The 17,046-nt window shown below is 37.7% G+C and overlaps 1 protein-coding gene across 5 annotated transcripts in view; it reads right to left on the bottom strand.

The window, feature by feature from the left end:
- The window catches only part of HDAC9 (histone deacetylase 9), an 825,073-nt gene that overhangs the window by 24,856 nt on the left and 783,171 nt on the right, over nt 1-17,046 (bottom strand). For all 5 annotated transcript variants that reach the window (XM_032642337.1, XM_032642308.1, XM_032642307.1 and 2 more), the window contains one exon: nt 3,957-4,104. In XM_032642337.1, the coding sequence (XP_032498228.1) occupies nt 3,957-4,104 (148 nt within the window). The remainder of the gene's footprint in view (nt 1-3,956; nt 4,105-17,046) is intronic.

Genomic DNA, 17,046 nt, shown 5'->3' with positions numbered 1-17,046 from the left:
GGAAGCTAAAGTTACCGTGCATCTCATTTTACTTATGCTTCTAGTCCATTGTGTTTCTTTTTTCAAATTAACCACCTGTTTGTAAACAATTCAGAAGGGAACCCTGAAATACATCACACACTGGATTTAATCCCTAACATACTAAGAGTTCACACATGCCCCAAGACCACATGTTAGGCATTGAACACAGGGATAAAATGATGGTCCCAGGAGGAAGAGGAAAAGAAGATAAAGGAGCTCCTTTTACCAGGAGCTTCCAAATCTCAGTCCACTTTTCAACTAAGGTATTGTTGACACTGGATGAAAATGAAGAATAAAACTTATATTGGAATGTTTGCCTGTTTAGATAAACAGGTGCTCACAATAACAGTATCAGAGAGAAAAATCAGAGACCTGAAAAATCAGTGCAACATTTAGCTTCCAGAAGCCTTGGAGAGACAGTCCTAAAGCATGGAAAACAAAGCTGTATTCCTATTAGACACGAATGTGTATTTAAGAGTGGTCTATATTTCTATATAAATCTCCAGACACAGGAAAATGGGGTTATCAATGTCCTTGGCACTACTGATAGACCATTCAAAGCTAAGGCAGATGATACTTAGGATTTTCTAGCTTTTATTATACTTTAAAAAAATATTCATGAATAAGACAGTTATTCAAAAAACAAAATAGCCAATGGGAATATACTGTACAGCACAGGGAACGCTACCTAATGCACTGTGGAAACCTAAATGGGAGGGCAGTTCAAAAGGGAGGGGATATCTACATGTGTATGGCTGATTCATTTTGTTGTGCAGTGGAGGCTAACACAACATTGTAAAGCAACCATACTCCAATAAAAATTAATTAAAGAAATAGCCAGATTCAGAATCATATATTTTTCTCATGCTTCTGTGTCATATAATGACTGAAACCATCTCATTCATGAGAAAAGTTGACAAAAGTTGAAGACGAAATGATTCAGAGACGACCAGATCCTCTTGTATTAAAGAAAATCTAATGTGACTCACACTATAATCAATAAACTGACATTTGAAAACCTAACTTTCAGTTTTTGTTTTGATTAAAAAATGAGAGAGTCAGAAATTCTAGAGTGTAAATATGCTCCCAGTAACTTAAGAGTTGATCATTCTGATGTCTTCATTGCCAGAGAAAACTTTTTCTTGATTTTCAGCAGAGCCCGAACTGGTATCCAAGAATAAACCTCAATATTGAACTGACCTTTTCAAAGTAGAAGCATTTGAAATAGATATCTGAACAATGCAAACTATAATCTTTTAAAGGTACAGTCTCCTGACAATCAAGTAAGAAACTAAGATCACAGTTCTGTCTTCTAAACAATATGCTATATGTGACTAGTCCTATCTGTTTTTTTTGAACATATAACTTGACCCCACTTAGTTTTTTGTCCTTTATTTTTGTTTTGTTGTTTTTTTAACTGAACCACCATTTTGTTCCTGCTCAAGTCTTCTGCCACCTGAAAATTATGTTTTGAAAACTGTACTTCAGTCAATCATCCCCAAAATGAATCCCGGGCCTTTTTCTAATAATTTATTCTTCATGGTCCATCAGTGAGTTATAAAAATGAAATGACTGTTTGCACTGTGTTGTCATCTCCCTCACACCCCCCCGAAAAATGAACAAAAAATACTTACAATGGTTCTTAGCCAGGAGCATTTTATCCCTTATTCACTAGTGGTAAATGAGTCAGATATGAGTTGGCCAGGAAAAGAGCTGCTTTACCCAAAATCTTAGTACAAAATGAGTCATCTCACTCCAAACACCAATATATTCTCCAAAATAACTGGCAAGAATTTCCTATAAAAAGAATCTTGCCTTCACCCTTTTCCATCCATTTAGTTCTCTGATTTTTCTAATTTTTCAATTTCCTGTGTACTTATAACACTGCATTCATAACAAAAGCCTAAGAACATTTCTACCTCTTTACCTCATTGTGAAAGCCATCTTTCCTATACGGAGTTGGGGGACAATTCTGATAGCATTCCCCTTTAAAGAATAAATGCTCTGTGGCTTTTAAGGGTTCTCCCTGTCTGACTCTCTGTGATGAAATTCATGCATGGTTCAATAGAAATGCAAAAGCCAGTTCTAGAAGAATTTTTCTTTTCCTCTGCTGAAAAAGTGAGTTCAAAGCCACCAAAAATATTTCAAGCAAAACCATTTTCCTTCCCATAAGAAAAATCAATCAAAATAGATACAATCTGTCTAAAACTGATAAAGAAACATGAATCCAGGCCACAAGCTTCAACTCTGTTTCTCTGTACATCAAAACACTCCCATTCCCATTCTCTCTCTGCCATCAGATGAAGCTTAAAAATCACGGTGAACTGAAGCCAGGGTCAAGTCCCTATAGATCATCAGGAGTCAGGCACACTATGTACCTGAGGATAAACAAGCATGCTTATAGAGCCAATTCCTGCCAAAGTGCTGAGATTTTTATGTTATGTGGGGCTCACAACAGCACTTATTATTCTTTATTATTCTAAGCCCTGCAACTTAATGGGAAAAATTACTTACAACTCATTTCACTCGGGCTGGAATTTAGCTTCATTTCTCTATACTAAATGAATTCTAAAGAATAGCTACGCTCCTTTTATATCCAACACTAACAGATGTCAGTTTCCCTAGTTTTACAGCCCTCAAATGACAGACAACTAACTGTATTTGGCCTTGGGAATAACTGCAACACCTTTGGATTATGAACTTGGTTTGGTTCTTAGCTGGGAACAGCAGGGGGTTAGTTCCTATTATCAAAGATGTAAAATAAGTTTACCCTTATGCTCCAGATGCCCATATGAAGATGTCTTTTAATACAATATTGTACAACTTTTTTTGTCCTACTGGTAATCTTTTTAAGTGGTTATAGTAAGAAAAAAACAACTGCATAAAAATGAAATCTCTTATTCAATGTATCTCTTGCTCTTGACCAAAGCAAGATGTTAAATCCATTAAACTCTGAAAACCCAGTAAAAGCAAGAAAAACTAAAACTGTTCAAATTTGTGCATTCTTGGGAAAATTGCCAACCTATGTACTAGTAGCAGGATCTGTGTAATTAATGGTGATGTTATTGACGGAGGGAGTTCGATTTCATTCTCAGAAGCAATTTAAAAGTGCAAGCTGGCAGAGCTTTAGCGCAAGCTCACCTATTCATTTTTAAATTGAAGAAACGTGACTTTGAAGTCATCCACAGAGAGCACCAATGTCACTGTCTGTACATTTGGGGTGGTTTTGGCCATTGTAAAAAGAAATCCTGACTGTAGCACTGTCTGCCGAACAGCAAAATGTACAAACTGACAAACATTTCTTAAAAGGAGAAGAAGCAAACTCAATCTTTTTCTTTTCCTGAAAGCTATTCATATGAAGACTATAATTAAAATCAACTCCTTCTTATCATAAAGTAAAATAAAATCAGACCCACAGCCACACATTCCTTTATACACACTCCCATCTTCTTGGAAGGTGACTTTCATCTTTATCGAGTAGTTGTACCTCACGGACAGTCATATAAGGCTACCCAACTGACAAGCCATACCTCCAGCTTCTGCTCTCCTTTTTCCCCTTTGTTATATCAGTAACTTCGAAATGATGAGAGAAAGAAAGAGAACATCTTGAAAAATAGAGATAACTAAGGAAAGAAGTTAAGCCCACAAGAAGCTTTCTCCATAATGATCTGTACTAAATTATCCAACAAGGACCATCTATCTCATCACTCTATTTCTCTGTGAACTGTAACAACATGCTCCACCTCTGTGTTTCTCATGAAGAATGAAACACATGAATTCCTGACAGCCGACAGCATGTGCTGTGGCATCTGTGGCTTCGCAGAAGTCGAAGTGGAGGAGACCGGAGAAGGAGAGCCTAGAGAGAGGCTCACAAACGCTCATGATGAGCCTGGATGTTACCGACCCTGATGATTCCCCCCATGTTGCATTCATACCTGTTGTCTTCTCGAGCAAAGGGCTGTTCCACATCCACCGTCAGGGAGGCCAGGGCAGAAACGGTCTCCGTCTCCTCTTGCAACTGCGCCCCAGCCAGAGCGCAGCCCCTCGGCACACTCACCGTCCTTACCGACTTCCAGTACTTGCCTAAAAAACACAAAGACCCATGCATCATATGTTATAGGAATTTTAGTTCAACAGTGTTAATCAGAAACTTGTATAGGTCTAACTCAGAGTAATTGTTAGGTTAAAATTCACAATGTTATACACAGTTGTAATTTAACTTCTTAACTGTTATGATTAAGTGTTTTTCTCAATCTGGAATGCCAAGTTGTGAAGTGCTCATATTGCCAAGCCTGAGTCTCTCCCTTGCTCAGAAGTTAATAAAGCGAGGAATAATCCACAGTCTAATGAACTCACTATCAGACTGACAGGGGTCTCTGCAACTAGGTAAGCAAACTCTGGGCATCATGCCCTCTGGGTAATCCTCAAGAGACTGGGAGGTCGAAGTCTTATGGAGAAACTGAATGAACCAGTAATGTTAAAAATGGCTACTTGAGCCATTAACTTTTTTTTTTTTTTAATGAGGTTGGAATATTAAAGGAGAAGAAAAGCCCAGAAATGCCAGCATGAATCGAATGGCAACTTTGCCAGAACAATCAGGTTTGTTAGTCCTGGATGTTCTTTCTTTCTCAACCCCAGGGTGTGTACTAGAACAATAACTGATTTAAAACCTTAATATATGCATTGGCTGATGTTGGAGTCCTTCCATAAGTTATACAGATCCAATTATACGGATGTTTCTTTTTTTGAGGCAGGGAAGGAGAATGAGAGGAAAATAGGAGGTAATTTCACGAGAACATGCCAGTGGGATAAATAAGAAAGAGCAGAGTCAACAGCCTTTTTGCAGCCCCTAAGCTATTTTTTTGTGAAGCGTTGAATAGCCCCGTATCAAAGCAGGAGAGTCTCCCTAGGTGCTGACATGACTCACCAGGTAAGCAGTATCTCGGCAGCCTGACCAGTTAAGAGGGAAGCTGGCATGCAAAGTAGCTTACTTCCACCCCACCCCAAAATTAAAATAAAGTTATGCTAGAGTAGAAAAGACAAATGGGTGAATACTGGATTGGGGAGTAAGATAACCCAGTTCTAGACCCAGCTCTGCCACTAACCACCCTATGCTGGCAGGGCTCTTTGGCACTTTATTTTTGCTTCTCAAAAACAGTGGGATGGCCTCAAATTCCTTCCAGCTATAAGTAACATTTCGTGATTGGCCTCTCCTTATCTTACTGCTTCACAGAGGAATGGATGTCATGTCATGTTAGGGGAGGAGACCCAGTCTCCCATCCACTCCCCATGTCGACAGAACCTTCTGGCATAGTTGTCTACTACTACTACTTTACTTGCTGTGATCACCTAGTCTGGCCAAAGTCAGAATCATAAAGCTTTTAATTTGGACCAAATGATACCAGTTCTAACTGAATGAACCCACAAAGTAACATTTTTTGAAAGCCAAGGCTGTGCCAGATGTTGAGGACACAAAGATGCTTCCCTGACACCAAGAAATTCATGGTCTAGTTGAGAAAGCCCATGTGATCCTAAGAGGAAATAAGAAGAACATATACTTTTGATGCCAAGAAGGCAAGAGAACACTTGCCAGAAAAAATAACACCTGACCAGGTATTTGAAAGACCATCAGAAGTTAGTCAAGCTGAAACAGAGGAAGATGGTGGTGATGAGGTATCCCTAGAAGAGGAAATAATGCACACAAATGTGCAGATACTCAAGTCTCTGTTGTTCACTGGGGTACAAAGTCCACTGCTAGGCACAAGTGGAATGTAAGCAGTATGGAATGTAATGCAAGAGACTGCTATGGTGTAGGCATGGGCTAATTAACACACAATCTTGAATAGCATGCCAGTGATCTTGGCTTTCAACCTGTGGGTGATGAGGGGCCATTTTAAACAGAAGAGGCAGAGAATCAGGTTTAAATTTTTCAAAGATCCTTCTGGGGAGATTACGGATGATGGATTAGTAGGTGGTGAGAGTGGTGGCAGGAAAACCAATTTCACCTCCTGGCAAACATCCAGGCAGGAAATGATGACGTCTAAACTAAAAGTAAGTGACAGAATAGAAATGAAGAGATGGACTAAAGAGAGGTTTAGGAGGTGAGCAATGGAAATGCGTCTTGTCTTATTCTTTAATAGCCTCCTACCTCTCTCAGCTTTGAAAGATAACTCTGAATTGACAGTTCCATTCCAAGACTCTAACTTCTCTATATCACAATGTCATTATCATCTTACCCAAGTTGGAAATGTCATATTCTATCTGTAAGTGCCTTCAGATGTAATGAGTTTCACAAAGTATTATTATTAATTGTTATTTTAGCATGTGATATTCACAGAGCAGGTGATTCTAGAAGTCATCATTTCCTTTTTTTCTAGAGTGACTAATATCAGGCCTCTGACAAATAAACAACAGGTGGTTTTGTGGGTTAAATTATGTTACAAATTACAGGAAAGAGAAACTTGTGTTACTGAGCTTCCAATATGTGCCAAGGACTGTGCTAGGTGTTTCCACATTTATAATTTTATTTACTCCTCATGACATTTATAATTTTATTTACTCCTCATGACATTTATAATTTTATTTACTCCTCATGACAACTGTGTAGGCAGTGTTAGGTAATTTTTCTCTAAGGTCACATGGCTAAAAAGCAGAGGAGCTGAAATCCTCACCCAGGACTGCTTGACTCCGAAAATGTTTCTTCCTCTGTAATCGGCTGTCCTCCTTTATTTAGTCCTTCTCTACCACCCTCCCACTACCCCTAAAAATACAAAAATAGACTCAATATAGGAAAATCTCAACTTAAAAGAATTATGCACATGGCAAAACAATTATATATATATATATATATATATATATATATATATATATATTCTTCCCTTTACCAAAGAAATCGTCTTTGGTAACAACAAATTACCCTTGCTCCTTAGATATGTGACTCAGCTGATCTACCTTTTACTGACTTTATGGCATGGGTTTATTGCACTTAGTGAGACAACCATGTTGAGACTAGTTCTTTCTACTCTTCACTTCTCATTACCTTCATTTCTCATAGTCTATTGCAAGTACCTCGTTGCTTCACTGATGAAGCTATCATGAAACTGGAGACAAGTGCTCATTGAAGAGTATCCCTTTTTAAAGTGATGTGTTTCTCACCACCTAGCTGAAGGCACCATTAGGCACAGAGCTCTTTGAACCTGTGGAGCCTACCCCAAGTTTCTGAAGCCTGTAGGGTTGTCCATCACAGACTTGTATTGCTAGAGGTCCTATAGTCCACATGGATCGCTTTCTTTAAGCCAGGTATCTAACTGAGAAGAGAATCAGAGGCTCGTTTCATGCAATTACAGCCAGGAGTTGCCCAGAGTCACCAGAATATCTTTTGACCAAGCTACCCGTGCAAAATTTTTCTCTGAGTATTTCAGGCTCTAAAGGGAGCCCTGGGAGTCGAGATTTATAAATCGGGACCCCATATTAGACCCAGAGAAATCATTTGGATCACTGGAGCACAGTGTCCACATTTATAAAATGATAGTGGTGGGATTGATGATAAGGAAAGGTCTCTTCCTGCTCTAATTCTCAATGATTGTTATTCTTCTGATGTCATATATCACTCTTGGATATTAGAATAAATTTGTTATGGCAGAAAATCTTAGTTTTCTGTGAGCCTATGAACACTTGAAGAGGTCAGTGGACAACTTACTTTTAGATAATATGGCACATCTAGAATAACCAAGAGCTTCAATTTTCAAGAATTGTACTTCTTCCTCAAGAAACATCTTTACTCCTCAAACACAATCAGGACAGAAGGACAATCATTAATAAGAATCATTCAGCAGAATGACTGACAATGATTCTTCAAAGTTTAGCCTTTATGCCTGTGAGTAGTGAGACAGATTTTAAATAGCTGAGACCTTTCCAATAAGATTTAACGTGTATAAAATATCCTGCTAAGATTAAATGTTAGAAGTGGTTTTTATCCAAATGTGTGAGGTTCTTCACTCAGAAATAACCCAAAACTTTAAATTCAACATGGCTTTTAGCAAAGCCTATAAAAACAAGGGAAATATTCTACATTAATAATGCATTTATAGGCCACTATCTCTATTTGTAAAGAAGAATAATTAAAATGGAAGTAGGTATGGCAAGACTGTGCAGCCAATTCAAACCCTATAGTTTATGGGTTATATTTTCATGTGATGGGTATTTTTTTTCCCCCTACAGAAACATATGTGCAAGAAAAATCCTATCTGTTGGCGTGAGAATAATAGCCCCATTAGCAAGTTAGACAAATGAAGTAAGGTGTACTGCCAGAGTTTTCAGGAGCTGCTATTCATAAAGTAGAATACTAGTAACCAGCCACCACTGTGCTGCTCTCCTAAGGCAATAAAACTGGCAGAAGTGAGGGGTTTTCCATTAAACCTGGACACACACACTCCCTCTTTGATCATATCCTCTATCTTTATTCATTTTTCCCATTGCATAAATCTTCCCACTTCTCAGCACTTCTGGGGGGGAATTATTTGGCTTTCATTGTTCTGCATTTGTATTTTGTCTGTAGAGGTGAAGCAAAGAATGAATCTAAAAGGTAAAAACTAGATAGCAGAATGCAGACAGTCAAGAGTTAGAAGTGGGGGACACAGATGGAGTGTCACTGGGTCAGATAGGAGCCATGAAAGGACATGTTGCAGGTACTGTGTAATCAGACTTCAGCATAAACCAGGTTTTTCTTGATAATGATCAATTTGGAAAAAAAGGTACTTGTTGACACGTGAAGGTCTGTGTTAGCAATAACCTATCCACCAAACGTTTTCCCAACCAAAGCCCTCTGAGACTCTGAAAACCTCCTGACCCCACAACCTCCCCCTTCCATCATCATTGGGAGCCTTGGAGTCACTTCTCAAATTTGTTCTTGCCGCTTGAATGATGTCCTCTTTTGTCATTACGTCCCATGTTCCCATAGGAAAAGAAGCTGGCGCTGACCGAAACTTCTTCCTATCCCTTCAACCTTAGAGATTATTAACACCTGTGGGACGTACAAGGGGCCTATGTTCATGGATTCTCCAGAGCTCAGAGCTTGTTAGCTGTTTTTAAAGAGAAATTCTTTTCTGCATTTTTCCTGTCTATTCTCATGCAATCTATCACCCACATTGCTATGACAGTCCTTCTAAAACACAAGTCTGGTAATTTTGCTCCCATTTCAGAATACTAAATCCTCAGAGAAGAGTAAAATGCTCCCACTGGCAGCCCGGGAGTTTCACAATGTGGTCTCTTTCAGGTTCATTAAGATATATTTCTGGAGCTTCCCTGGTGGCGCACTGGTTAAGAATCCGCCTGCCCATGCAGGGGACACGGATTCGAGCCCTGGTCCCGGAAGATGCCACATGCCGTGGAGCAGCTAAGCCCGTGTGCCACAACTACTGAGCCTGCGCTCTAGAGCCTGGGAGCCACAACTACTGAGCCTGCGAGCCACAACTACTGATGCCCACGCGCCTAGAGGCTGTGCTCTGCAACAAGAGAAGCCACCGCAATGAGAAGCCCGTGCACCGCAACAAAGCGTAGCCCCTGCTCGCTGCAAATAGAGAAAGCCCGCGTGCAGCAATGAAGACCCAACACAGCTAAAACTAAATAAATAACTAAACAAATAAATATATTTTAAAAAAGGATGTATTTCTTAGCTAAATGGAGAACTTTCTTGGGATCCTAAGCACTGTATATATGCAAAAATAAAGATATATTGGAAACTGGTGTATAAATAGAGTGATGAGGTAATTTTTCATTCATGTTGGGGCAATCTTGAGGCGAAAATGGGGCTAAAAATAAAAATTATATGTTATAGAACTATTTACTTATTAGTTGACAAATTATACCAGTGGGCCTATAAAATAGTACTATTCAAAAATTGTCACAACTAATTATTAGTTATTAATTCTAAAACATAGAAATAGCACAATTCATGTATGCCAAAGCATAGTAACCAACTTTCAAAATATTATCTAAACATTAGAAAATGACAAACAGTATTATGATTTTTGGTAAACGTTCACATGTTAATCAGTTTTGTGGTCATATATCTCACTGACAGAGTTATCACTGGTATTTTTCTGTTTCAATGTGGTCTGAATATTTTAGACTGTTTCATAAAATTGCCTGAAATCTTCAAAGCAGAATTTTAGAGTTAATAAATTTTAAATTGTGGCATCTTTAATTTACTCTTCTTGAGAGACTATAATATTTTTGGTTGACAAATACTGTCTCTACCAGTGCAGTGCGATCTGGTAAGCTCAGAGCAATATCCGCTAAATGTGAAATATTTTCACTTCCAATTTTCAAAATATTGAAATGAGTATTTCATACCAAATATTTTCATGACTACTGTCTTGTTCCTCTTTTCAGAATACCTTTGGCAAATATTTTATGTAAGCTGAACTTATCAAAAAAGTTTTCTCCGTTTATAACTTAAAATTTTATTTACCAAATTTAGATGCTGCAAAATCATATGACTTCCTAAATTTCATTACATTCCAGAACAGAATGTATTTATCCAACTAAGAATAGTTTTTTGGTTTTGTTTTTTTTTTTTTTTTGCGGTACGCGGGCCTCTCACTGTTGCGGTCTCTCTTGTTGCGGAGCACAGGCTCCGGACGCGCAGGCTCAGCGGCCATGGCTCACGGGCCCAGCCGCTCCGCGGCATGTGAAATCTTCCCGGACCGTGGCACGAACCCGTGTCCCCTGCGTCAGCAGGCGGACTCTCAACCACTGTGCCACCAGGGAAGCCCTAAGAATAGTTTTATCAATGATTCTATCAACAAATATATATCTTTGAAAGCCTAGTTACAGATTTTCAAAATCAAATCTTGTACATTGTTTGAGTTCTTATCCTTCAGTTTGTTCATTTATTCCTTTGCTTTTGTAGGGGTCAATTTAAATGTTTTCCTTTTTGCAAATACTATTTCCTGTAATTGCAGTCCTTTAAAAGTTTCAAAGGCATATTTTTGCTTCATTTCATGACTTTTTTTTATCAGCTTCATTGAGGTATAGTGTATACAGTCAATAAAATTTATCAACTTTAAGGGCAGGTTATGATAACCACTACAACAATCAAAATATGTAATACTTTCTTCAACCCAAAAAGTTACTTTTGGCCCTTTGGAATTAATTTCTTACCCTCCTTCTTAGCCCCTGACAACCACTAAAATTCTGCCACAGTACAACTTTTGCTTTTTCTAGAATTTCATAGAAATGTAACCATATACTATGTAGTCTTTTTTTTTTTTTTTTTTTTTTTTTTCGGTACGCGGGCCTCTCACTGTTGTGGCCTCTCCCGTTGTGGAGCACAGGTGCCGGATGCGCAGGCTCAGCGGCCATGGCTCACGGGCCCAGCCGCCCCGCGGCATGTGGGATCTTCCCGGACCGGGGCACGAACCCGTGTCCCCTGCATCGGCAGGCGGACTCTCAACCGCTGCGCCACCAGGGAAGCCCCTATGTAGTCTTTAATATCTTTCACTTAACATAATACTTTTGAGATTCAAAAGATTTCTTTATTGGAATTCCCTGGTGGTCCCGTGGTTAGGACTCCACACTTCCACTGCAGGGGGCACAGGTTCGATCCCTGGTCACAGAACTAAGATCCTGCGCTGTGCGGCCAAAACAAAAAATTTCTTATCATTTTTTTATCTTATCATCTCTATCTTTGTTTCTTTGAATGTAATATGCTTTTTCTTTTGTCTGGTTTCTTTGATGTTTCTCAGTGTGAGTTTATTCATATTTATTTTGCTGGTGAATCACTGGATTTCTTGGATCTGGGGATCTGTAGTTTTCAGCAAATTTATGAAACATTTTCCCATTATTTCTTCAAATATTCCCCCCTTTCGTAAGACTCCACTTATAGGTATGTTGAACTGACTGATGTTGCCCAATATATAACTGATATACTTTTTAAAAGTATTTTTCTCTCTATTCTTCACTTTGGATAGTTTCTGTTCTTTAGCTTAACTGTTTTTGTTTTTTTTCTTTTGTCTTCTGTAGTTTATAATCTGCCATTAATCCTTTTAGGTTGCAGAATTTTTTAATATCAAATATTTTATTTCTATCTCTAAAACTTCCATTTACATGTTCTGTTTTTCATATTTTTCTGCAGTATGTTTGTACTTTCCTGTTTACATAGGAAGTAACATTCTCATCTGTTAATTTCATCATACCTTGCATTACTGAGTTAGTTTCTGTTAACTGACTTGTCTTCTGGTTCTAGGTCATAGTTTCCTACTTCCTTGTATGCCTGGTGATTTTCTTTTGGATGCCTGACATTGTTAATTTGAACATTTTTGGTTGTTGAATTTTGCTGTGTTCTTTTAAAGCATTGGACTTTGGGCATGCAGTTAAATTGCTTGCAATCAGTATGAACTTTTTGAGGATGCTTGTATTCTTTATTAGACTAACTCCAGAGCAGGCTTTAGTATAAAGTTAATTTAGCCCTATTACTAAGATGAAACCATTTTGATATCTCTACATGATGCCTTGTATATTACAAGGTCTTTCCACTCTGGCTAGTGGGAATGCAAACTACTCCCAGTTCTGTTTGAACTCCTTGAATTGTTTAACCCACTGTTTTCCACTGGTTAGTTCCCCAGCCTTGTGGAGTTTCACCTCATGTATGGAAAGGTAAGACAGTGGTTTAAGGAAACTCTTGTACAGATACCCAGAACTCTTTCTTTGTGCAGCAACTTTATCGCAAGTATTCTGCCTCACAAATTCTAGTCACTTCAATCCCCCCAAACTCTGATCACTTCATTTTCTACTCAGAAAAACCACTACACTCTTTGAATTCTCTCTCCCTGTGCTGCAGCCTGGAACTTGCCTCTTATCAGTAAGCTCCAGCAATTGTAGGAATCATTTTGTTTCTCTTTCCTTGTTTGTTTCCTGCTAGGATCACAGGCCTTCAATGCCTGCTGTCTGGTGTCCAAAAACAGAGTTTCACACTCCTACATTGTTGGTGGGAATGTAAACTGGTGCAGCCACTATGGAAAACAGGATGAAGGTTCCTCAGAAAACTAGAGTTGCCATATGATCCAGCAATCCCACTCCTGGGCATACATCCCAACAAAGCTATAATTAAAAAAGAAACATGCACCCCTATGTTCATAGCAGCACTATTCACAATAGCCAAGACATGAAAACAACCTAAATGTCTATCAACAGATGAATGGATAAAGAAAATGTGGTACATATATATAATGGAATACTAATCAACCATAAAAAAGAATGAAATAATGCCATCTGCAGCAACACGGATGGACCTAGAGATTATTATACTAACTGAAGTTAAGTCAGAAAGAGAAAGACAAATCCCATATGATATCACTTATATGTGGAATCTAAAATATGACACAAATGAACTTATCTGTGAAACAGAAACAGACTCACAGATATAGAGAAGAGACTTATGGTTGCCAAGGGTGGTGGGGGGAGGAATGGATTGGGAATTTGGGATTAGCAGATGCAAACTATTATATATAGAATGGATAAGCTACAAGGTCCTACTGTATAGCGCAGGGAACTATACTCAATAGCCTGTGATAAACCACAATAGAAAGGAATATGAAAAATAATGTCTATATGTGTATAACTGAATCACTTCGCTGTAGAGCAGAAATTAACACAACGTTGTAAATCAACTATACATCAATAAAATAAATGTTAAAAAGTTTCATATGTGTTTTTCCTAGTTTACTTTTATTTCTGATCAACAGGCAATTCCTATAGTAGTTATTCCTTCATATGTGAGTTCAGAGGGCCATTTATTGAATATTTTGATTAGTCAATTCTAAATGATTAGAAAGATGTAATCGAAGTTCAGAAAACTGACTTACAAAATAGTTCAGTATTATTGCAGAATAGTCATTTCAAACATTTCTAAAGTATGGTTGATAATGGGCAGCAAAGAGAAATTTTGTACTGCCATGCTGAACGTGTTTCTTTGTCATCAATATCATTTGTATTTTAAGAACTTTGTATTTCATTTAATTGTAGTTTACCCTGTGTTTATAAAAAATTATTTTAAATTTTGAGAACACCACCATAAACTTTCATTGATAGAATATCAAGCTTATTGAGTTTTGTTTTTAGGGATTTAAAAATACATTTTTATTAAACTTATATCTTATTATTTATAAAATGTTAAGGAATTTGGTATTATGTAATCAATGCCAAATATATTTCTGTTCTTTAAGATTAAGCTATGCTCCAGCAAAATTTAAATTTTCATATTAATATGAAATCAAAAGATTATATTGTCAGTGTTAGATTTTCACTGTAATTTATAACAGCATTCATAGTAATGCCCTAAGTTTTTCTTTTCCAGATTTATTTCCAAAAACTTTAATTCCATGAATTGAATGAAAAATATCAAATCATTATTTGAATTAACTGATTTTTCTGTTTGTAGCATCCTAAGGACACTGCATCTTTAACCAAGATATTCTTCTAGCGGAGTCAACAAATAACAACTATTACCTCACTTTGGAGCTGGGGAAAGAAAAAAAAAAAAAACGCTTGAAATTGAAAACTCATTAAAAAATTAAAATAAAAACTAAATGCGTAGTCATTTTATCTAAATAAAAATCCATGCTTCATAAGTAATACCTAAATGCACCTTCTGCAACTGCACTTGTTAAATTGTCCCCTGTGGCCTTAGTTTTTATTTTTGTTTTGTTTTTAATAATGACTACATTTTAAAGTAGATACTACTACTGATTCAACATCATTGTGTCTTCAGTGTTCTTGTCACTCATCACTATATCCCCATGACGAAAGATCAATACTGATAAACATTTTGTGCAAAGTTACATGTTCATTATCAGCCTTCTTGGGAAACAACAATTGAGCACTAAACTCTGCTCCCTCTCTATTTCTTGAACACATTTTATCTATTCCTAACCTCTGATTCCCCATGTTCCTCCCAACCGCACCTTCTGACAGCTTGGTGACTTCATGCATGTCACAAGCTGTGGCTACAGCATACCTGTTTATGGCATCAGGTGGCAGAAATGTTGAATATTTCTCCCTCCATCTCCCAGGCCAGAAATTTAGGTGTCCTTTACAATTGGTGTTTTGGTTGATGTCTGGTATTTTAATATCACATCCAGATACCACTTGTTTCAGATTTTTCCTTTTTCAGAAACCAAATTGGTCCCACACCCTTTTTTTTAAACATCTTTATTGGAGTATAATTGCTTTACAATGGTGTGTTAGTTTCTGCTTTATAACAAAGTGAATCAGTTACACATATATATATATATGTTCCCATATCTCTTCCCTCTTGTGTCTCCCTCCCTCCCACCCTCCCTATCCCACCCCTCTAGGTGGTCACAAAGCACCGAGCTGATCTCCCTGTGCTATGTGGCTGCTTCCCACTAGCTATCTATATTATGTTTGGTAGTGTATATATGTCCATGCCACTCTCTCACTTTGTCACAGCTTACCCTTTCCCCTCCCCATATCCTCAAGTCCACATATATATGGAATCTAAGAAAAAACAAACAAAAAAAAGGTAATGAAGAACCTAGGGTTAAGACGGGAATAAAGACACAGACCCACACGCTTTTTTTGTAAATAAAGTTTCATTGAAAACAGCCATGTTCATTACACACTGGCTATGGCCACTTCCTTGCTACAATGGAAGAGTTAGGCAGTTGAAACACAGCCTCGTATAATTACCGTCTAGTACTGTACAGAAAAAAATTTGCTGACCTCTGGTTCAAAGCAAGGAGGTAGGGAGACGAATATGCCTTATTTTGTAAAAGATCACTCTGGCAGCACGTTAGAGAAACAAAAATGGAGAAACCAAAATTGGATGTTGGAGACCACTTTGTAGGATATAGAAATGGTACAGTAGAAAGATGATGGAAGCCTGATTTGGGACAGTGGCCATGGGAACAGAAATAATTGGTTGGATAAATGAAATGTTTAAGGAGTACAACAAACAGGTTGGGGTAATGGATTGGATGTAGACAGAAATGGAAAGAACAACAAGAAGGATAACTCCTAGATTCCTCTCCAGCAAAACTGGAAGGATAGTGATGCCATTTACTTGGACCAGTAAACGTGGAAGAGGTTGAGGTTTGGGGCAAAAATAATGACTGGCTTTGGGCATGTTGACTAGACATGCCTTTGCAACATCTAGGGGAAGATGCTGAGCTAGAAGTTTAGGAAACATCTGGAACTCAGGTCTGTGGTCTGAGCTGAAGATAGAAATTTTGGAGTTATTCACGTAGAGGTGACTATGAAGCTATGGTCTGGGATGAAAACAACGATAAGTAAAATGATAAGAAATATTTATTAATTGCCTATGAAAATGTGCTCTATATGTAATTTCATAAAAATTCAAAACCACCTTGTAAGATAATCTCATTTTCTTTATTTTATAGTTGAGAAAACTGAAGTAAAGAGGGTTGAAACAACTTATCCATATTATATACTTAAGACTATGTAGGGTGAAAAGCATTTAGGTAGAGGATGATGGGCCCACTAAGCAGAGGTGCTGCATTTAATGCTGCAGCTAGAAGAGTTAAGAAGGGTTCTAACTTCATTTGTTTGGTTGGCTAAAACATGAACCGAAAGGTGGCCCACAGGAAGTGATTTAGAAACATCAGACCTACCTTGGTTTAATGAAGAGGAAGGGATTCAAAGACTCTGGGAGATTGGAATGTTAGACTGTATTTGTCTGAAGCCAAGTCAAAAGGATATAGGAGCCATCCTGAAAGAGCTCTGAATAATCAGAGCTTGAACAATTTCAACAACAAAATAAATAATGATAGTATTGGATTATAACCTATAGAATAAATATACATGAGTCCATACTGATATAAATATTATAATGAATAAGTTAGTAAATGGAAGAGAAAGGACAGTTCCTCATTACAGATAACTTCCAAGTAAGAAATGTAGACAGAGTAAAGAAAATAGAAAGTCGGCATTGGAACACCAGAGTAATAATTTTTGCAGGCAAGATCTACTGATGGCTGCTAAAGT

The sequence above is a fragment of the Phocoena sinus genome, chromosome 9 (assembly GCF_008692025.1).
Source record: "Phocoena sinus isolate mPhoSin1 chromosome 9, mPhoSin1.pri, whole genome shotgun sequence".
Classification (NCBI taxonomy): domain Eukaryota; kingdom Metazoa; phylum Chordata; class Mammalia; order Artiodactyla; family Phocoenidae; genus Phocoena; species Phocoena sinus.
This window is presented reverse-complemented; position numbering and strand designations above follow the sequence as displayed.